The sequence below is a fragment of the Bos mutus genome, chromosome 20, assembly GCF_027580195.1.
Source record: "Bos mutus isolate GX-2022 chromosome 20, NWIPB_WYAK_1.1, whole genome shotgun sequence".
Classification (NCBI taxonomy): domain Eukaryota; kingdom Metazoa; phylum Chordata; class Mammalia; order Artiodactyla; family Bovidae; genus Bos; species Bos mutus.
The window spans coordinates 12,034,249-12,056,989 of record NC_091636.1 but is presented as its reverse complement, the minus strand read 5'-3'; the positions used below and the strand labels follow the sequence as shown (position 1 = coordinate 12,056,989).

The following is a 22,741-nucleotide window of genomic DNA, read 5'->3' as shown; positions in this document are numbered from 1 at the left end:
AGTTGCCAATAGAGTCCATAGTGATCTTCTCTTTCTCCAAACTCTGAAGCAAACTTGTCTGTGCTGCTCCTGTGAGCACTGCATTCTTCTCAGCTTTTGTACACATGCTTTATCTCTCAACGACATTATAAGTTCAGAAGGGGCAGGCAGGGGTAAAGAGCAGGACTGCGTCATAGCTGTTGGTATTCTCTTATCCTGGACCACTATTTTGCTTTGCTCACAGTTGACCCTCATGCATTCTTACTAGATGAGCGTACCGCTTCACACAGGCAAGTAGAAAACTGAGATAGGAGGGAAATAATGATAAGCAGAAAAAGAGAGATATGAAGAAGCGTGGGAAATTAGAAGAGTGGGCAGTGGGAACTCACATCTCAGGAGAATGACATTCAGTGTAGGTCCCTGGCTGACACAGGGGTTCTTATTTTATTAGGAATCAGACAGAAAAAGGTTTCTGCTGTGTTTTCCTCAGAAAAGGGTGCCATTTATTAACTTTCATCACAGGAAAATAGTCACATCACTAAACGTACGTAAGGCTTTGTGTGAGACTCACTTTAATAGGAGCCATTTAAGTCCCAGCTTAGTTTATAAATTTAATGCAGGTGAAACAGATCTATACTAGCATAATGGGTGTAGGTGCATATATAACCAAGTCAAATAAATACGAGAATTAAATAATGAGAGAAAAAGTGATGAACATACATGGTGAGGGAATGAATAGAAGAGAGATTCACAAGCACATTTATTGTCTCACAGGTCAGCCCTCAGGGAGGAAGGAGGATCCAGCTTCCTAAACAAGTTGCCCAGGTCAAGAACAGACAGCTAGTTATAAAAGTAGAATGGGAGAAAGCAAAGCAGTCTTGAGCCTGGAAAATCTGTCAAGGATGATCATTAAAGACATTTAAATCATTTCAGAAATTGAGAAAAAGATAAAAAAAACCAACAGTCATCATATTTGACTTGAAGCAGCCAATTGTATTGGAATGGTCCAAAGACCCAGAGGGTGGAGCTAAGCAGAGAACTGGAGAGGAGTAGTAAAGAGAGAACGATTCTAGGCATTCTTACTAAATGAAAAAATGTAGGCAGAGACGGCAGCTAAAAGGCACAACTGGGTTAGCTGTGGGCCTTCTTTAGGGAGAATGGGAAGGGTAGCTTATGGCATCAGTATAAGATAAGTGGGTGAAGATAGTAAAATTAGACTCTTTTTTAAAAAGATTTTTTATATAGACCATTTTTAAAGTCTTTATTGAATCTGTTACAACATTGCCCTGTTTTCTGTGAGGTTCTTTTTTGGCTGCTAGGTATGGGGGATCTTAGGTCCCCACCAAGGGATCAAACCCACACCCCCTGCATTGGAAGGTGAAGTTTTAACCACTGGACTGCCAGGGAAGCCCCAACAATGAACTCTTACAAAGTGAGGGATGAGTAACAATAGAGGAACAGTTACTGTTCAGGGACAACTGTCAGGGACACATTTAACTCCTGGGGAGATATAGTTCGAACTTCTTGATTAAGTAGTTATAATTGCAAGCTGATTCACTATAGCATAAATGAGGCACACAACTGGCTGAGAATCCTGCTACATGAGTAAGAGGAATACTTAGGACCTCCCACTTCAGCATAAAATTTACATTCATGTTTCAGATAAACCCCAAACTGATGTCTCCTTATCCTCCTTTTCCAGGGAATACTAACTTTCTAAGTTGCTAGGTATAATTTTTTTAAAAGTCCATAATCACACACTTTCAGAAAGCAATCATTAAAACAAAGTTTAACAGTTTTTCTGTCTGTCTGCCTCCCTCTGTTGTAAGTAAAAAAGGCCACACATTTCAAATAATACAAAAGAGCAAGGCTTTCCCTTACTCCTGAATTGCTCTGCACTGACTCAAAAGTGGATTACTCTGAAAGTGCTCTCAGAGTCTTTAATATGAAAACATGCATTGTGAATCACAAATTGGAAGACCTGATATATTTTATTCTTAATTAAGGGAATTTATTTTTTATGTGGATCATGTTCCACACCTCAAACAGCATAGCTTGGAAAATATTATTTTATTCAAATTGTGAATTACCTGCTTATAAAGATCAATTCATTGTTCTGCTTCATTCATGCCTGTTATATGTATGTCACACTGTCATGGATTGCTTCCCTGGTGGTGCTAGCAGTAAGGAACTCACCTGCCAATGCAGGTAGACATAAGAGATGCAGGTTCAATCCCTGGGTCGGGAAGATCCCCTGGAGAAGAAGATGGCAACCCACTCCAGTATTCTTGCCTGGGAAATTCCATGGACAGAGGAGCCTGGTGGGCTACAGTCCATGGGGTCACAAAGAGTTGGACACGACTGAAGTGACTTGGCAAACAGTCATGCATTGCAGTTTTCCAAATATAGGCCTTGACTTTAAGTTGGAAGTTTTTCAGGATTAGGGACAGAGTTTTAGAGTTTGTTATTTATATTGCTATACACCTAGCATAATACTTGATCAATAAGATACTTTGTAAATATCTGCTGAATTAAAATGAATTATCCAAGTGGCTTCCTTTCTTTTAAGAGTAGAGCAAGGAGGGAAGTGAATGTGAGGAATATGGAAGGAATGATGCTGTTAGAAATCACAAAAATAACTATTTTTTTTTCTCATAAAAGGTCACAAAAGAATGACAAGAGAGTTTAAGAAAGAGAAATGTTTAAAGTAGTTATTATATATACTACATCAAGGAGTTGTGAAGGAATGGAATTATCTCCTTCTTTAGAATTCTACCATTACTTTGTATTGTTAAGTTAGAGTTATAACACCAGTGCCTAAATTGTAACGCCCAGCATGAGTTTAGATTGGATAGTTAATACTATCCAATCAATGGCCTCTTTAGGGGAATAATGACAGGGAAGCACCATAAAGTTTTCTTTGTGTTTGTAGGATGTACAACTGCTTTACATAATAAGTCCTCGGTCTTTGGGTCTGGTCATTTGATGTTTTCCTTTACCGAACTACAGTGCAAAAGCCCTGCCTTACAACACACTGCTGCTGCTGCTAAGTTGCTTCAGTCGTGTCTGACTCTGTGTGACCCCATAGAAGGCAGCCCACCAGGCTCCCCCATCCCTGGGATTCTCCAGGCAAGAACACTGGAGTGGGTTGCCATTGCCTTCTCCAATGCACGAAAGTGAAAAGTGAAAGTGAAGTTGCTCAGTCGTGTCCGACTCTTAGTGACCCCATGGACTGCAGCCCACCAGGCTCCTCTGTCCATGGGATTTTCTAGGCAAGAGTACTGGAGTGGGGTGCCATTGCCTTCTCCTTACAACATGCTTCTACTGTAATTAATTAGAGTATGAATTCAAGTTAACTGTCAACATAAACCATTCTGAGACCATGTTAACTGAAACTGGGCTTAACCTTTGTCCCTACGGAGAGGCATATGAACAGGACTGGCTCACAGGTAAACGAAATGTATTCTCAGAAACACAATAAAGTTGGTATATGATAGGTCTTTAGTTGGTCTCTTGCTTGATGGAAGGTGATGCAATGAAATTGACTCATACTCAAAAATACGAGGCTGGAAGGTGTTAAGAGGGGGAAGACTATGGGAGAAATTGAGACCAGAAGTGAATGGGGCTACATGTGTTGAACACCTGAAAAGAAAAGCCTAAAACACAATGTTCAAAGAATATTCAAACTATCACACAATTGCACTCATTTCACATGATAGCAAAGAAATGCTCAAAATTCTCCAAGCCAGGCTTCAACAGTGTGTGAACCAAGAACTCCTAGATATTCAAGCTAGATTTAGAAAAGGCAGAGGAACCAGAGATCAAATTGCCAACATTCACTGGATCATTGAAAAAGCAAGAGAATTCCAGAAAAACATCTGCTTCATTGACTACGCAAAAGCCTTTTACTGTGTGGATCACAACAAACTTCGGAAAATTCTTAAAGAGATGGGAATACCAGACTACCTTACCTACTTCCTGAGAAACCTGTATGCAGGTCAAGAAGCAACAGTTAGAACCAGACATGGAACACCAACATACTGGTTCCAAATTGGGAAAGGAATATGTCAAGGCTGTATATTGTCACTCTGTTTATTTAACTTATATGCAGAGTACATCATGCAAAATGCTGGGCTGGATGAAGCAAAGCTGGAATCAAGACTGCAGGGAGAAATATCAATAACCTCAGATATGCAGATAACATGATAACACCATCCTTATAGGAGAAAATGAAGAAGAACTAAAGAGCCTCTTGATGAAAGTGAAAAAGGAGAGATAAAAAGCTGGCTTAAAACTGAATATTCAAAAAATGAAGATCACGGCATCTGGTCCCATCACTTCATGGCAAATAGATGGGAAAACAATGGAAACACTGACAGACTTTATTTTCTTGGGCTCCAAAATCACTGCAGATGGCAACTGCAGCCATGAAATTAAAAGATGGTTGCTCCTTGGAAGAAAAGCTATGACCAACCTAGACAGCATATTAAAAAAGAGAGATATTACTTTGCCAACAAAGATCTATCTAGTCAAAGCTATGGTTTTTCCAGTAGTCATGTATGAATGTGAGAGTTGGACCATAAAGAAAGTTGAGTGCCGAAGAATTGATGCTTTTGAACTGTGGTATTGGAGAAGATTCTTGAGAGTTCCTTGGACAGCAAGGAGATCATACCAGTCAATCCTAAAGAAAATCAGTCCTGAATATTCATTGGAAGGACTGATGCTGAAGCTGAAGTTCCAATACTGTGGCCAACTAATGCAAAGAGCTGACTCATAGAAAAGACCCTGATGCTGGGAAAGGTTGAAGGCAGGAGGAGTAGGGGATGACAGAGGATGAGATGGTTGGATGGCATCACCGACTCAATGGACATGAGTTTGAGCAAGCTCTGGGAGATGGTGAAGACAGGGTAGCCTGGCGTGCTGCAGTCCATGGGGTCACAAAAAGTTGGACATGACTGAACATCTAAACAACAACAAAAACATAATGTAGAGCAGTGTCTTGGCAGGGGAGAGTCCCCACAATCAAGTCTCTTCTAGCTCGATGACTTCATGAAGCTGAGTGGGAGAGTGAGAGATGATGGTCACTACAATAATGATTTTTAACACAAAGAGAAATTTAAAAATTCGAGAAATTACATTTCTCCAACATAAATGACTTACCTCCTATTTGCTAGGCAACACACAAACTCTGAACTGTATTCTATAAATAGAAGGATTAATGCACAACACTGTTATTGTGGAATTCACATTCCACCAGGAGAGATGGAATCATGAAACAAAAAGCGATGCTTCTGAGTGATGAGAGCAGTTGATTAACGGTGTGCAAATGCTGTGGGGATGTGGAGGGGAAGGGACTTTTGGGGGGAATAGCCATAGGGAAAGTCATATTTGAATTGAGTCTCAAAAGTTCGCCTAGCACGTGGGGACTGGGGTGGAGAAGGGCTTTCCAAGCAGAGAGAATCCTGTGAACACAGAGCGATGTGTTTAGGGAAGGTCAAGGCAGGAGTGACTGCAGGCCAAGAAGAGAAGGAGGCAGTGCACAGCAGTAGGTGACAAGTGATTTATAATTCACTGGAGAGCTTGAGTATTATTCAGCAGACAGAGATAGGATATTTTTATCCAGGGAAATGTCATGATCTGAACTTTACATGGGAAAAGTAATTCAGATGAGTGATGGATGGAGATAGGGGACAACAGAGACAAGGAGGCTAGAGAAGGAGATTCGCCTCATTCACCACACAACCTGATAGACCAGGGTTTGGCTGCACGCCTCAGACAGCCTTCTCAGGCCTCAAAACAATGCTTCAGCCCTCAGATTTAAGGCTCCTAGGAAACGGCCATAAAATGTGTAGTAAAAAGAAAGATAAATAATATTCCTAAAATGTAATTAATTTCCGCCTTTCATTTTGCCTGGTTTAATGTCACGCTACACTCTTGATGGGAGCAATCTAGACATTGTTCCATTAGTATATTTCACTTTCATATCAAGCCTCACGATTTACTGGTTTTATTTAGGGTAATGCACTTGTATATGGCATATTTATATCATTCTCATTTATTATTAAAAGCAATGTTATGTTTAGGTATTGAGGATCAATAAGACCTCCATAATGTTTATACCATCATATCTTTTATGGCAAGCTCAGAGTGAGTGCTTCAGGTTTGTTTTTATAGGTGGTTTTTTAAAAGGTGATTTTATAGCCTTTACTCTGTCTTGGATAAAAATTTGGTTTGCAAAAGTTCCTTGACTATGTTTGCAAAAGTCTTAATGGGACCACACAGAGACACGGGAGAAATTGTGAGTAACTATTTAGGGTTGATGTTTTTCGTCATTTGCATTGCATTTTCCTAATGTATACTAATTGTCGTATGGAAACTTTAACACAAGTTTTAAAATTTATTTTCCTCCTTCCCTTCCTTCCTTCCTTCCTTTTTTTTTTGTGGAGGAGAAAATTACTTCCAGAAATGGTTCATATCTTTGAGACTACCTTCCAATAATTGCAATTGCTACATGAAAAATCTATGACTGCAGAAAGTAGGCCATAATACTCGACCTTGATCAAGTGAATAACTGTAATTAATATAACAAACAGGAACTCACAAGGTATAATTAGAATGTAAATTTTGGGGGGCCCATGATCCCTGTAAAACTTATTTAGGGTTAAATTCTTCTACTCCCACTGGATGGACAGATAAATGTCTTATGGCTTTTCTTATTTTTAGTTTTAGAATATCTATTTTTTTAAAAAGCTCTATATTTTAATTTAGGCTGTACAACATGAAATTGCTGTATTTGTAAGTAAAAAATGATCAAATGGCTTGAGGAGAATGGATACGTGTATATGTATGACTGGGTCCTTTTGCCGTGTTCCTGAAACTGTCACAACATTGTTAATCAGCTGTACTCAATTAAATCTTCTCTCCTCCTCCTTTTAAGGGAGGAGAGAAGCATGTAGTTGAGGAAGGGGCATGATTGGCTGTTTCTTTGTTTCTCTGCTCCTGCCCCTTAGATTGCCAATTGTAATTTCATGGACACAGGGAGGGAAGATAAATAAATAAAGGGCACCGAAATTCTACTGGTGCCGATCCAAGATGGATCAGGTTCTAATAACAGGTATTACCTTTTTAGTGGGCTCTTTGGAGATCTCCCTTCACCTGCATCCTCGCCTGAGTGAACACATCTCACTACCGTGATCCTAGGAATTGGGGATAGTGTCAGCTGTTCTGTGCAGAGGCTTCCACTCACTTCCAGACGATTCTATGGACAGGAGCAAACAGGACTCCATGACAAGTTATGAGAAACATACGTTCTTTGTACTGATAACTTTAGGTGTGAGGCCAATCCTAGCATCGTGACTTGCTTGTCAGCAGCCAGACAGCTATCTTGCCCTTTAGTGTAGGAGTCAGGCACTCAGCAATTGTGTGTCCCAGCCTTCCCAAGCTCACTGTATGATCCTACCAAAGCCTTTCTCACCAGGCTCTTTCTATAGAGAAACCCTCTTCACAAATTTGGCCAACTCTATTTTTAGTGCGTTTATATCCTTGATATGGATGAGGAGTCTGAGTCCCATATCTAGCTCTTAAATTTTCAGTTTTGCAACTTCTTCTGGGTAATACCTCTCAAAATTCATTTTTGTAGCTGCCCCTTTCAGGAATGGAGAGATAGGGAGGCTAAGTAAGGGGGAGGGAAAATTTCAGAAGCGAATTCTAAATCTTAGGGCAGGATTGGGTGCTTCAAATGAAAAGGGAAAAAAAACTAAAGCAAAAAAAAAAAAAACCTATTTAAATTATGTTAGCAACCAACCAGGAGAAAAAATGATTGTTAAAGCAAATTGTTAATGTTTTTAGAGAGAATTACTGTAAGACCACATGAAAGAAAACATACTTTTTAGTATACATTTCTTTGAAATGAAAGTATCTTTTTAAATCATTATGAATGAATTTCTTATCTGACTGCACTAAAGGAAGATCAAACTTTGAAGAACATTTAAATATGTTGTACTTAAAGCCCTATTAAATAGATTTTGGCAAAAGTGATGGCTTAGTGAATGTCCTTCTCAAACTCTTTTGTTTAGAGAATTACTTATGAAACTAGTCATTAACACAGCTTAAGCCAACATAGAAAAAGGTTAGAAATCACTGAAGTATAAACACGAAAACCCAACATATAAATAATATACTTAGAAGACTATTAAAATGCCAGCTAATGAAAAAGTCTCATTAAAATGTTCACCTATCAGAGAAAAATGCAAAAATGCATTCAGTATGATACACACACTTATTCAACAGGTGCTCAGTAAAGGGCCACTAAAAAAGCCCAGCAAAGCACTGGGCTGACCACTGACAAGGATAAAAAGAGATATAAAGGCTTCAGTCTTGAGGTCCCTGTAATCTGGAGCATGCAGTAAGCACAGACACACACATCTCACATATCAACACAATAATTCATTAGTCCATGGTTTCTCAACTTTAACCTGTTAAAAATTATGTGGGTTGCTTACTTAAACTGTAGGCTCTGTAGCCTCACTCTCAGACATTCTGATTTTTTAAAGTCTGGGGTACAATCCAAGTACCTCTGGTATTCAGAAGTGGGAATTCCACGAGCCACACTTGGAGAAACATTGTTATACAGAAGCTCCACGAAGGCAGTGGCCAGGTCTGTCTATTTTTTCATGATTATCCAAGCCCTCACACAGAGCCTGGTACATAGTAAACCCTCAGGAGAAACCTCCAAACAAAGGAATGAATGAGTCTGGCTAAACTCCACCATGAACGATGCAAGCAAAATATGACATAAAAACTCAGCAACTTAAGTAGCTCCTCCCTCAGTAGGAAGCAGGTTCCCTTGAGTGAAATCTGAAGGTGCTACAAATGACTCAGTGCACAGGGCTGCATTCTGAAACCTTTCTCTTTGTGGACTGGGGTCCTGGAACCGAGGAAATGTGACCTGATTCTTCTCAGCAAGTTTCTGTCCCTTCCATTCACTGGTAGCATCTGGACCCCAGGGTTCACCCCCATTCCTCTGAATGGAGCCACTGTTCCCTCCCAGAGAGACATATAACTCCTCGAAGCCCACACTGGCAGGCTGGAATTCAAATGGTGCTGGACAGAACAGCTCTTCTATTGGGATCTTACTACGGAAATGTAAAATTAATTATAGCTCTCATAGATGGAAACTTCAGAACTGCAGCAGAGTTCCTTGAGCATATAAGCAATTGATTGTTAGCTGTTTACAAAACTGAGTTGCAGACACCAATCCTCACTGAAGCAGTGATTATTCCTCTAAAACAGCCTTGTAGGTTTTCTTCCTAAAGTTGTGGAGCAACTTCAAACATGTCACAGCTGCACTAATTTCCACAAATAGCTACAAAGAAATAAAATTTTTACAGTGTAATAGATAAATGTAAAAGTAAAATCAAATATTCAGATGACCCCAAAATACTACAGATTTTAAAAATACTCCATTTTTTCCCCAAGGGCCCCTGGTGGCTCAGACGGTAAAGAATCTGCCTGCAATGCAAAAGACCCAGGTTCGATTGGGTCAGGAAGATCCCCTGGAGAAGGAAATGGCTACCCATTCCAATATTCTTGCCAGGAGAACTCCATGGACAGAGGAGCCTGGCAGGTTACAGTCCATAGGGTCACAAAAGAGTCAGACACAACTTAGCGACTAACACAAAAATACTCCAAGACTGTCATTAATTTTTGGAAAGAAAGGATGGATAAGAAGATAAAACAGGATGGATAAAACAAGTGGAAGGGAGAAAGCTCATTGTTGGGAACGTGGTAAGAGAGGGGAGAGCTGTGATCAGCAGTTTAAATTCAGGTATGTGAGAGCAGGCAATTTTATATGGAATAAAAAATTCATCCTGAATTTTAGCTTTATTGATGAATTTGTATTCTGAATATAATCTTATTAAAAATCTCTGCATATGTATCTTGAGGACAACAGAAATCAAAACATGAAGTCACATACCTGTGTCTGTTTAGGACCAATATCCATTCTTTTAAGAAGGTCATTTAAAAAAGCTGTAACACTTTCCCAGGGATAAATGCTGTTAGAACCATCCAGCACGATGACTATGTCTAGCTGAGTGCTACATTCTGCAAGAAAAAGAGTCAATCATGCAAATTTGGCATCTATCTTTAGAGGAATATGAAATGGTTTCATGGTTGAAAGAAGCTCATTTAAAAAGATGATGTTCTTCAGGGCTTCCCTGGTGGTCCAGTGGTTAAGAATCTGCCTTGCAATGCAGGGGCCAGGTTCGATCCCTGGTCGGGAAGATCCCACATGCCACAGAGCAGCTAAGCCAATGAGCCAAAACTACTGAGCCTACATGCTGCAACTACTGAAGCTTGCCCGCCTAGAGCCCGCCCACCACAACTAGGGAGTACTCCCACGCGCCACAGCTGGAGAGAGCCCACATGCAGCAACCAAGACCCAGCACAGTCAAAAATGAATAAATAAAAAACACATAAATCTTTTTTTAAAAAGATGATATTCTACAAAATGGACACATTTCTTTTAAAACCAGAAAAAAAGAGTTTTTTAAATAAAAAGTAAAGGTGATAAATATTCACTGCATTCAGTAACAATTGGTTTGGGATTCACATCAAGTAAACTACATCTCTACTTAATTTTAATTAACACTGTATGAGTTATCTTTGGAAATTTTTTTCAATATTAATTCTGTATACAGTTCTCATTCCATGTGTATTTCAAATGAGTTTATCTTCCTCAAAGAAATTCACCCTTTAAATAAAAACAATGTGACAGCTTTAGCTCTGATGATTAAATATGACTCTGTAAAGGTTACTTACACTAATATCAGTTCCAAAAATAGCAGTGAGGTTTGGTTATATATTGGCAAAGCAAACATTTACCTAAATTGGTAATGCTGGTAGCCAAGAAAATACTTCAAGCTTTTTGGTATGCTCCTGTGTATACATATATCTCATCCATTGCTTACGCTTTTTAAACATTGCAAAAACACTGCATAAAATCTGTACCTTGTACAGGGGCAATGGAGTTCACGACTTGAAATGTGGGGCTGACATCAGAACAGATTCCAGTTGTGTAATGCAAATGTCCACATCGATAGGCATACAAGGGCCCACATGCCTTTTAAAAAATTTAAAAAATTAAAACCATTAGATTAAAAATTACATAACAGATTTTTATGAAGATTTATGATCACAGAATTCCTAGTTCATTAACCATCATTACTCTTCCTTTTCTTACCAGAAACCCTCCTTTTGGGTTGGTGACTAAAGTTGATCCAAATGTCATGTTCTCCTTTACTTCCGTGACATTGGGAATTGATGTATTAACTAAAAATAGAAGAAACTTTTATGAGAGTGGAAAACAAAGTAAAATTAAGTGACTTCGCATAAAAACCTTGTGTTTGCTTTGTTCATATCATAGGACATTCTTCTTTTGGTTCAACTAAATAATCTTCGAAGTATTATTAAGGAGTATAATAAACAAGCGAAGGCAGAAAACTGGCTTTTGTCTCCGAAGCTTTGTCTGGGTCACTGTCTCAAATACTTTTGCTGAACTGTAAAAGAATGCACGACTATCAGGGCAATCAGAACACGGGACAGCCTTTCACACATTTTTTGCTAATTAAATTATAATATTTAGTCTCATAATGTAGATACAAAGTAAATTTACACACTCATCTTATATGTTATATCTACATGTTAAAAATGACCAATGACAAAACGATTTCTGGCAAGAAGAAGGAAAATGGGTAGAAGAACAGAAAAGAAAACTCAAACACAAGATTTTAACCATTATATTCATCATCACAGGGACATTAACAGGGTTACAAAGAAAACCAAAGCAAGATTAGAGCAGTGGTCAGGATGTTTGGATAAAGACATAATGAAGGGACTACATTTGACATTACAAATAAGAACATTGGGCCCTAAAGCATGCAAACCTGGGCAAAAAGAAGTTCCACTCACATTAAAATAGGAAAAAAAAAAAAAAAGATTAGACAGGAAAGGCAAAAACTTCTAAAACCCTGCTTAGCAGAGTGTTAGAATATTTAAAAGTGGCAAAACTCAAGTTCGAGAAAGACTCGTCTCACTGTTCATGCCTATAATCTTTTCTTACTGTAAGTTTACGTGGGAAATGGAGGCAGAGATTGATTCCTGAATGGTCACAGTGACCTCCTAGTCTGAACACTGCCTTTGTCTTGGAATCCAGTCTGGTTTGCTTTGAAAGCATCTGGGACTGGTCTTGAATAACCTGGCTTAGAGGTTTTAATACTAGGGTTGAGCATTCCTGGGATGTTAGGAACTATAGCAGAAACTTTCCTATTGTTCTTAATGTAGCCAGTCCCCATGTTACTGTTGAAACTCTATTCCAGTTTCCAGTAACGGAGGAGTAGCTTCTATCAGAACAACCCTTTGTAAACAACAACTATAAATTTTAGGAAAAGGAAAAAAATGGAACAATCATCCCAAGGCATTGGAAAACAAAGCAAACCAGGCAGAAACTGGAAGAGTCTACACTCGTAAGAGGAGATTAGCACTAGATGAGTTTCCTGTTTTTGTGTTTGTTTGTTTTCCCCAAGGGAAGGCCTGAGCCAGTGGCTAAACCTCAAATAGGACGCACAGTCTTCCTGTCTAAAAGGAACAGAGGACGGAGAATGGGGCAGTGACAGTAATGTCAAGTGAAGGGGGAGTATTTTGGAAAGGAAGCCACAAAAGGAGAGTTTCAATATACACAGATATATTCTTTCCAAATACCTAAATGACCTGAATTGTACATGTGCAGAGTAAACGTCACACAGCCCAGCTAAAAAATTAGAAGAATTGAGTAGAGATTTTAAGGGCTTCCCACTGCTGTTCGGAAATTGACTTCAGCCAAGTAACTGCCTGCTAAAACAAAAAGTTAAGACTTTCCAAAGACACATAACAAGATCTAGAATCTCCACACTTATAATTCAAAAGTTTAATCCAGGATACAATCCAAAGTCACTAAACATAAGAAGAAACAGGAAAACGTAACCTAACTCCAAGAGAAAGGTAATAAATGGAAAGTGACGTTGAGATATTCCAGATGTTGGAATTATCAAGTGAGGCTATTAAAGCAGCTATTAAAGCTATGGTCTTGAATATTAAAAAAAAAAAAAAGTTCATAATGAACAAGCAGGAATTTGAAAAAAACTGAAAAATACAGTATCTTAAGAAAACCTGCAGAGGTTGAGTCATTTCCAAGGCACTTAATACTGTACAGAACACTGACAGGGTTCTAATTCCTACACAGCTGTAGCAGGAATTTTCTAGTCATGTTCTATCTATGATATTTCTATCAAATATGTATATTTCAATATAAATTTACCTTGTGCTATTCTCTTTTTAAAAAAATTAAATTTCTCTATTACAATTTCCTTGTGTGCTATTTTCTTTAAAAAATACTAAGTTAAATTTTGTGGAGTAAATGTGATGAATAGGTTTATTTAGAAAATTTCTTTTGTGTTACTGCCGAGTTTACAAAGGATTCTGGACAATGGAGGCAGTTAAAAGTTACAGAACTAGTAAGACCTTCTCAGTCTATGGCTATTCTATGATGAATTTCTAAAGCAAATGAAAGGCAGAAGGAATAGAAATACGTGAATGATAAAAACTGAAGAATTTTTATAGATGACTTCTGGTATTTTCTTGAGTTGGTTGAAATTTACTTTCAGTGTGAATGCTGGGCATAGTTTAGGATCAGACTTTAACATTTTGACTTTACTTACCTGGGAGATCCAACTTTATGCAAGGTAATGATTCACTTCGCCCAACTGGACATTTATAGACATCTCCAGTTCTGTTCTTGGGTTGGCCAACTAAAGGAGACCCAATAAGCACCCTGGAAGTTAAAAGAATCAATTAACATTTTTGAATAATGAGAAACATTTTATTTTTGTTACTGTATGACTAGTTCTAAGATGACTGACAGTAGCTCCATAGACATAATTAGAATAGTCATCCTCAGTAATTTAATGTTATTTAAAATAAGCAGAGTGTCTTCTCCAAATTGCAGATTGATTTAATAAAAAAAAAAAAAACAATAAAATACATAGGAGAGAGACTTGAGAATATTTTATTTTCTTGTAGCATGTTACTTTAATATATTTTTTATTTGGGGGATGAAAGCATAATTATTGGTTAAGCCTGCTGCTGTGTTAGTTTACAAAACACACATGGAAGTATAAATGACTTTTTCCCAAGGGAAACTGATAATTTCACAGAGAAGTCAGGAAAAAGAAACATTAGATCATCAGATTTAATGTTAGTATATGCTTAGTTTGTAAGTACTTAGAAAATACAGATAGTTATGAGACAGGTTAAAATCACTTATTTTTTTAGACAGAAATATGAAAACATTCTAACAATAATTAATGGAAAAGTATAATCATGATTTATTTTAGTGCTAGTGAAAGCCATTTAACAAGGTCCCCTATAATATCTTCAGGAATACAATGGATGAATGTAGTTGAATGTTAAAATACTTGTTGGGATCCACAGCTGCTCATTCATTGCTTGGGGTTGACTTAGACTATATCTTTGTTAATGACTTAAGTGAAGACACAGAAAGCATAAAAGTATTCTTCAAGTAAATCAGTATACCTATGTGGGCATTCAGAAGTGTCCTAACATTCTGGAACAAGAAATTTAAACTAGTAAAATTTAATAAGAACCTATGTAAATAACTTCACTTATCTTGTGTACTATTATCTACATCAGAACAGAATGTGAGAAACCTGATTTAATAGAAGTTCATGTGAAAAAGTCATGGAAGATTTAGTTGACAGCGAGAAAACAGGAGCCAATAGTGTATTTTAGAGCCAACAAGGCTAACGTGACCTTAGGCTGCAGTGCTAGAAATAAATGCCCTGGTCAAGGAAAGTGATAGCCCCTCTGTGCTCTGCACTGTCGGGACATGTCTGGAATCTCCAAATTAAGAGAGACATAAGCACAATGGAATGTATTTAGGAGGCTATGATTTAGATAGTTCAGAGCCTGGTAATTTTGTCAGACCAGAGATGCTCAAGGGAAAGTTGGGGAGGTTTAGTGTGGAGAAAAAATATCTGAAGGAGAACTGAAAGGTTGTAAAGGGCTGTAGGTGGATTGGGCATGCCTTTTTAAATTTTTCAAAATTTGAAAGTTTGCCATATATAAAAGGGAAGGGATTTTTAATAGAAATGAGTTTTACAACAATTGTAAATATTGAATTGTTGAACAGAATCCCTAAAACATGGCTGTGATATAATGCCTTTGCAAAGCCATTTCTGATATACATAAATAACCATAAAAATGTTCAAACCCTTTAACACATAATTTTTACTTCTGGGAATCTATCCTAAAAAATGAACTAAATTAGGGGAAACAAGCTTGATACATAAATTATAATGCTTATAGGGTATATATAACCATGAAAGATTAAAAGAAATGTGATCAACAGCAAGATTAATTAATTACTGTAAGGCCATTCCATAGAATATTGTGCAGTCATGAAAAGAACAATAGTTAATAAGACTGCATGGTAGGATAAAAATTATAATCTAATTTAAAATAAAAACCTACCTAATTTATTGAAAACTTATGACAACTTGAAGCAAAAGATACCAAATTATATTCAATGTATTTATAAAAGCAATGGTAATAATAGTCTGGATTTATTGAATTCATACCATTCTAAGTGCAGACTGGTTCCAAATAGGAAAAGGAGTACGTCAAGGCTGTATATTGTCACCCTGCTTATTTAACTTATATGCAGAGTACATCATGAGAAACGCTGGACTGGAAGAAGCATAAGCTGGAATCAAGATTGCCGGGAGAAATATCAATAACCTCAGATATGCAGATGACACCACCCTTATGGCAGAAAGTGAAGAGGAACTAAAAAGCCTCTTGATGAAAGTGAAAGTGGAAAGTGAAAAAGTTGGCTTAAAGCTCAGCATTCAGAAAATGAAGATCACGGCATCCAGTCCCATCACTTCATGGGAAATAGATGGGGAAACAGTGGAAACAGTGTCAGACTTTATTTTTTTGGGCTCCAAAATCACTGCAGATGGTGACTGCAGCCATGAAATTAAAAGATGCTTACTCCTTGGAAGGAAAGTTATGACCAACCTAGATAGCATATTCAAAAGCAGAGGCATTACTTTGCCAACAAAGGTCCATCTAGTCAAGGCTGTGGTTTTTCCAGTGGTCATGTATGGATGTGAGAGTTGGACTGTGAAGAAGGCTGAGTGCCAAAGAATTGATGCTTTTGAACTGTGGTGTTGGAGAAGACTCTTGAGAGTCCCTTGGACTGCAAGGAGATCCAATCAGTCCATTCTAAAGGAGATCAGCCCTGGGATTTCTCTGGAGGGAATGATGCTGAAGCTGAAACTCCAGTACTTTGGCCACCTTACTTTGACTCATTGGAAAAGACTCTGATGCTGGGAGGGATTGGGGCAAGAGGAGAAGGGGACAACAGAGGATGAGATGGCTGGATGGCATCACTGACTCGATGGACGTGAGTCTCAGTGAACTCCTGGAGTTGGTGATGGACAGGGAGGCCTGGCGTGCTGCGATTCATGGGGTTGCAAAGAGTTGGACATGACTGAGCGACTGAACTAACTAACTGAACTAAGTGCTCTCTATGTCTTAAGTAGTTTAATCTCCAGAAAATATAGCATGAACTTTGGTACTAGACTTCCTGAGTTCAAATCATGGTTTTACCCTTTACTTAGCTGTATGGTTTAGGACAAGCCAGTTTTATCTCTATGCCTTAGTTCCTTCATCTGTAAAATGGAAATAGTAAGAGTAGCTACCTAACACAATCATCAAAAGCATGAAATGATTTACTATATATAAAATGTTTAAAACAGTATGTGGCTCATAGCATGTGCTAAGTGTTGGGTTTTTTATTATCACTATATATATTTTCAGATGATGGAACAACATTATCTATGTAGAACACAGATTCAAAGGAAGTACACCAAAAAACAAATTATATTAAGGAAGTTATGATTAGATTTTAGGGAATTACCCCCCCTCCCCCAATATTTGCAAAAACTTTTGTAATGTGATTTATTAAACTAGTTTTATAGTTAAAAATAGTTTGGAGAAAAGTAGTAATGTGTTATGAAAGTATTTAAGTTGAAACTAGATAGATTAATTAATGTTTACAAAGAACATCCTACATGCTCAGCATTAACATTAATGCCAGGCCCTCAGAATACAAAATGGATAAAACACCATTTTTTAGGTGGCTTAAAACTTAGCAGAGGAGCAAATCTACAGATGTAGGGTCATTCCATAGAATACTGTGTACTGATAAGGGTTACTTCTGTGGCATCTGGGCCCAGTCTTGTGAGGAACATCTCAGAAACCACATGGAAAATATATGAGCATGCCAGGAGCATGGCTGAGGTCCTGAGAGTAAATGCTACCAACTCACTAGAGGACACAGCAAAAAGATGCTGAAGGCTAACATATAGGGAGAAGTAACACAGGATTTTAAGAAACAGAGGAAGAAAATCGGTAGGAGTGATCAGAGAGGGCAAGAGAGAACCCGAAAACAGTGACATCACAGAAACCAAAGAAGGCAAGACTATCGAGAACGGGAGCCGTAAGTGTTGAGCAGACTTCATTTTAAGTAACTTGGCTAAAAATGAAGGAGAAGGGCCATATTAATAAACTTGGGCTTCTTTTCTAAAGCAAACCATTCAGGGTTTGAGGGGAGTTTAAATTCATTCTGGAGGAAACCTGGATATGGTACAATAACAGTATCCAAGGGTTTGTAAGTGTGGTATATGGTTTGGAATTTTGTGTACCTTGGGACGCGATTTTGTCCCTCCTTGTCATTAAGGCAGAATTAAGGCAGAATCTATTTTTCCTCCTGTTGAAATTGAGATTTGCTTGATTAAAAAGAATGCAGCAGATATGACACTGTGACTTCTGAGGATAGGCCTTAGGAGATATTGCAGACTCTATCTCACCATTTTTTGGAAATCTGAGACCACCTTGCCATGAAGAAGCCTCGTCTAGCCTAAGGGAGGATGAGAGGCCATGTGAGGAGAAGTGATGCTACAGCAGACAGCAGAAACTCCAATAGGGGAATTAAACCACCAGCATGTTAATAACAGAGGCAGGAGGGAAGAGTGGTCACGGATAGCTCAGGCAAACATGTGGAAACAGGAGCATGAGGCCTGAACACGGAAGGTGATGAGGAAGTAGGGGTGATTGGAAAACAGCACAAAGCTTCCTCATAACCCTCAGCAGGAAACTGGACTTTGAAGGGAAGGTTCTGGAGTTTATATTTGAACTGTAGGGCAGTAGAAAGCCCCTAGAGTCTGATGATAATTGGAAATAATCTGATATAACAACTGGAGCCACGGCCTATTGTGTATTCTGGATAAGGCAAGACTAGAGTGTGAGAACTCAGCAAGTGGTAGAGTGTAGCAATAGGTCAGGACTGAGACAGGGCATTTGAGAGTCAGGATCAGTGATACCGAACGGGTAAGCAGGACACAGGACATAAAACAATTTTGTGTATTTTTCTAGGAGCTATTTGTTCTGACACCAAGCATGCAACTCTGGAAAGAACATAGATCTCACCACTTAATCCTAAGAAAGCCTCACTTTTCCCAGGCTGCATATAAATGACAAGAGCCTAGAAAAATACCAGCCTAGAGTTTACGGAATTTCAGGAATCTTCAGCATTCTCAAGCCGCATTATCTTCCTCTATTTTTTTCTCATAGCACTTAGCACATTCTGACATTCAGTCTACCAGCTTATTAGTTTATTATTTATGTTTTGTTTGTCCCTCCCCAGCAGAATGTAAGCTCCACAATAGCAGGAATTTTCATCTATTCATTCACTCATATATCTTGAGTGACTGAAACAGTGCCAGGTAGAAAATAGACATTCAATAAACATGTATTAAATGAATACATTATGACTGTACCAAATGCTGTAAGAATGTGAATAAGGAAGACCTGGTCACTCGTATGGCCAACTAAAAGGTCCTAATTGTGAAGATTTAAAAAAATTTTTTAGAGGCTGGATATTTTGCTTAAGCAGAATGCCACCTGGGCCTTTAGGTGTCACAGGAAGCACTTCCATGGGTCAAGATTCCAGAAAATCTGTGTTGTTATAAAAGAGAACTGGCTTAAGGAAGAATGCTGGGTTCCACATCCTGGCTCTGTCACACTTGTGTTAAACCTTTGGCAATTCATTCTCTGAGTCCCAGTTTCCTGTCTAGAAAATGAAGATGTTAACAGTCATATTCACTCAAACACACAGGGTCAGTATGAAGACCCAAAGCACAGTTTCATGAACTATGGACATGGTAACTTTAAATTTTAATGCAAGTTTGCTTCAACTCATTAAATTTATATTAAATTTCTGCTTTTTATATGACATTATGGCAATAATTTGTCTGAAGATTAAGAGGATTAAAGAATGTTCTGGATCTCATGTCAGAGAAACACCTGATAAACTCAAAGATCATCAAATTGAGAGAAACACCTCTTCTCCACGAAGAAGCTCCCAATATAATAAAATTTAATAAACTGAGAAATGTTTGCTATTCAAAATAGTCATTCTTGTCATATGACTGTTCTCATATTTATTTGAAAGGTAGCTGTCCTCGGACTGCTGTTTCATATTTATATATTTTTCTTCTTTAAAAGATAGTTTCCTGGAGATTGTTTCATGTTTACATTATTTCTTTTCATCTAACTCTTTCTTGATCTCCAAGCCAAAGTCTTTATCGGAGTACCAAGTACCTCCTGCCAGCCATTAAAAAAAAAAAAAAATCAACAACAGAGTAAGTGTTTGGTCATCTTAGAGAATGAAGTTATACAGTGGCCCCATGAGCTGCTGTGTTTTCGGACATGAAAGGTAGTGGGTAGAAATGAGGTGAACCAAAGAAATGACAAGTTTGGCAAAGAGGAAATTTTAACTTCAAAAGATATTATTAAGACTTAAAAATAAATATTATATTAAAATCTATAAGAGAAAATTTTATAGAACTGTTTGTCTTTTTACCCCAAGCTTGAATAGGCTTGGAAACAAAGAATCAGTCATCTGAGCCCACTAGTAAACCTTACCTGGCACGAAGTAGGGTCCTTTAGGAAAAAGGCAGGCAGCCAATACATTTTGATATATATTGGGTTGGGGATTGGCTAGGGAAGTATTTTCATCATGAGAATCTACTTTGAAAAGACAGGCCAACTGAAGTTTAGCAGTCTTCAACCTTTTTGGCACCAGGGACCAGTTTTAAGGGAGACAATTTTTCCAAAGACCAGGGTGGTGATAAGGGGATGGTTTCAGTATGATTCTCATAAGGAGCCGTCACCTAGAACCCTTGGATACACAGTTCACAGCAGGGTTCACACTCCTATGAGAATCTAATGACGCTGATCTGACAGGAGGTGGAGTTCAGGTAGTAACTGGAACGTGGGGGACTACAAATGCAGATGAAGTTTTGCTGGCTCACCGCTCACCCACTGATCATCTCCTGCTGTGCGACCCAGTTCGTACCAGAAGGTTGGGGACCCCTGGTTTAGATAGCACTCAAAGGAGTGGGAGCACATGCTGGAAGGAAGGAAGCAAAGAGCAACTGAGAATGGAAAACCCATATCAACATCTCATTTTTTCTCATCTGTCTGAGACCTTGCCATACTAGTGATCACCACTAACTCTGGAAGGCTTCTGCAATGCTGAGCACATTGGCTTTTCTTCTCTTCAAAGCAAAACTATTAAACCAATTGTACTTTTTGTGACATTTTCTAAACCACAGTGCAACTATTTGGATGCTCCAGCTCAGGCTAATCATAATAAACAATGGCTGGATTTAATCAGAGGTATAATGTGTTCTGCTACTGAGAAAACATGTGATTTCTGAGCCAAAGATATAAAGGTTACACTCCACAGGAAACTTCTGAAAGGTGAAGGGAGATAGGCTGCCTTTTCTGTTAGTTTTTCATGCTTTCCAAAGATATAAAGTAATGCTTTTCAAATATACAGACTGCACGTGTTATGGACCAACAACCAACTTAGGCATACTTGATGTAAGATGGATCAGGATGATTTTTTAAAAAAATCTGAGGTTGCAAAGTTGCCAAACATGACCAGTAGATATGATTTATGCTGGTGCCCATCTCTGGAGAAAATAACAAAATCCGTGTTCTCCCAAATATGTCAGTTATTTTATAGTTCATTTCTTAAAATGTCTGCATCCTATCTGATTTTATAAACACTTAAGAATATCCAAACATACTACTAAAATTTATTTTGCATGACCAGTGCCTGGATATTTTTAGAATGGTATGTTGCTATCATGTCATCCTTAAAGATTTGAATATTTAGATATTTTTTCGGTTGAATTTAGTTCAGTTGCTCAGTCATGTCCAACTCTTTGTGACCCCATGGACTGTAGCACGCCAGGCCTCCCTGTCCATCACCAACTCCCAGAGTTTACTCAAACTCATGTCCATTGAGTTGGTGATGCCATCCAACCATCTCATCCTCTGTTGTCCCTTTCTCCTCCTGCCTTCGATCTTTCCCAGCATCAGGGTCTTTTCCAGTGAGTCAGTTCTTCGCATCAGGTGGCCAAAGGACTGGAGTTTCAGCTTCAGCATCAGTCCTTCCAATGAATATTCAGGACTGATTTCCTTTAGGATGGACTGGTTGGATCTCCTTGCAGTCCAAGGGACTCTCAAGAGTCTTCTCCAATACCACAGTTTAAAAGCATCAATTGTTCGGTGCTCAGTTTTCTTTATAGTCCAAGTCTCACATCCATATATGACTACTGGAAAAACCATAGCCTTGACTAGATGGACCTTTGTTGGCAAAGTAATGTCTCTGCTTTTTAATATGCTGTGTAGGTTGGTCATAACTGTTCTTCCAAGGAGTAAGCTTAGATATTTGTAGTTCATTTAATTTTAAATTCAATTGGCCACACTGTTTGTTTCCCTGATTTTCACACTTTTTCCATAAAATCATTGTAAGCATGGAATGTCAGAATACAATTTAAATATCTGATATCCATATACATATTCAAATGCTCATGAGCTTTCATTCACATTAAAATGTAAAGTCTAAAACTATGGAGACAGTTATTATCAACTTTTACTTTTATAATAGAGCTCTAATAAGAGTAACAGCCCTAGATAGTGAGCGGAGACTTGAGTTCTATTTTTCCCTAAATAGCTATATTTCCCTAGGGGAGTTACTTTAAAAACAAACTTTATTGAAGTATGAATTACCACTTTAATGTATACGAATCGATGGGTTTGGGGATAAGAAGGAGCAATGGCTGCGCTTTGCTGGAGTAGCAGTGAAGAGATATCTCACGCCCAAGGTAAGAGAAACGCAAGTAAGATGGTAGGTGTTCCAAGAGGGCATCAGAGGGCAAACACACTGAAACCATACTCACAGAAAACTAGTCAATCTAATCACACTAGGATCACAGCCTTGTCTAACTCAATGAAACTAAGCCATGCCCGTGGGGCAACCCAAGATGGGCGGGTCATGGTGGAGAGATCTGACAGAAAGTGGTCCACTGGAGAAGGGAATGGCAAACCACTTCAGTATTCTTGCCTTGAGAACCCCATGAACAGTATGAAAAAGCAAAATGATAGGATACTGAAAGAAACTCCCCAGGTCAGTAGGTGCCCAATATGCTACTGGAGATCAGGGGAGAAATAACTCCAGAAAGAATGAAGGGATGGAGCCAAAGCAAAAACAATACCCAGCTGTGGA

At 38.3% G+C, this 22,741-nt stretch overlaps 1 protein-coding gene across 2 annotated transcripts in view; it reads right to left on the bottom strand.

The window, feature by feature from the left end:
* The window catches only part of ITGA1 (integrin subunit alpha 1), a 181,045-nt gene that overhangs the window by 88,313 nt on the left and 69,991 nt on the right, over positions 1-22,741 (bottom strand). For both annotated transcript variants that reach the window (XM_005891151.2, XM_070357476.1), the window contains exons 3-6: positions 13,734-13,846; positions 11,222-11,310; positions 10,990-11,101; positions 9,956-10,083 (exon numbers count right to left, since the gene is read on the bottom strand). In XM_005891151.2, the coding sequence (XP_005891213.1) occupies positions 9,956-10,083; positions 10,990-11,101; positions 11,222-11,310; positions 13,734-13,846 (442 nt within the window). The remainder of the gene's footprint in view (positions 1-9,955; positions 10,084-10,989; positions 11,102-11,221; positions 11,311-13,733; positions 13,847-22,741) is intronic.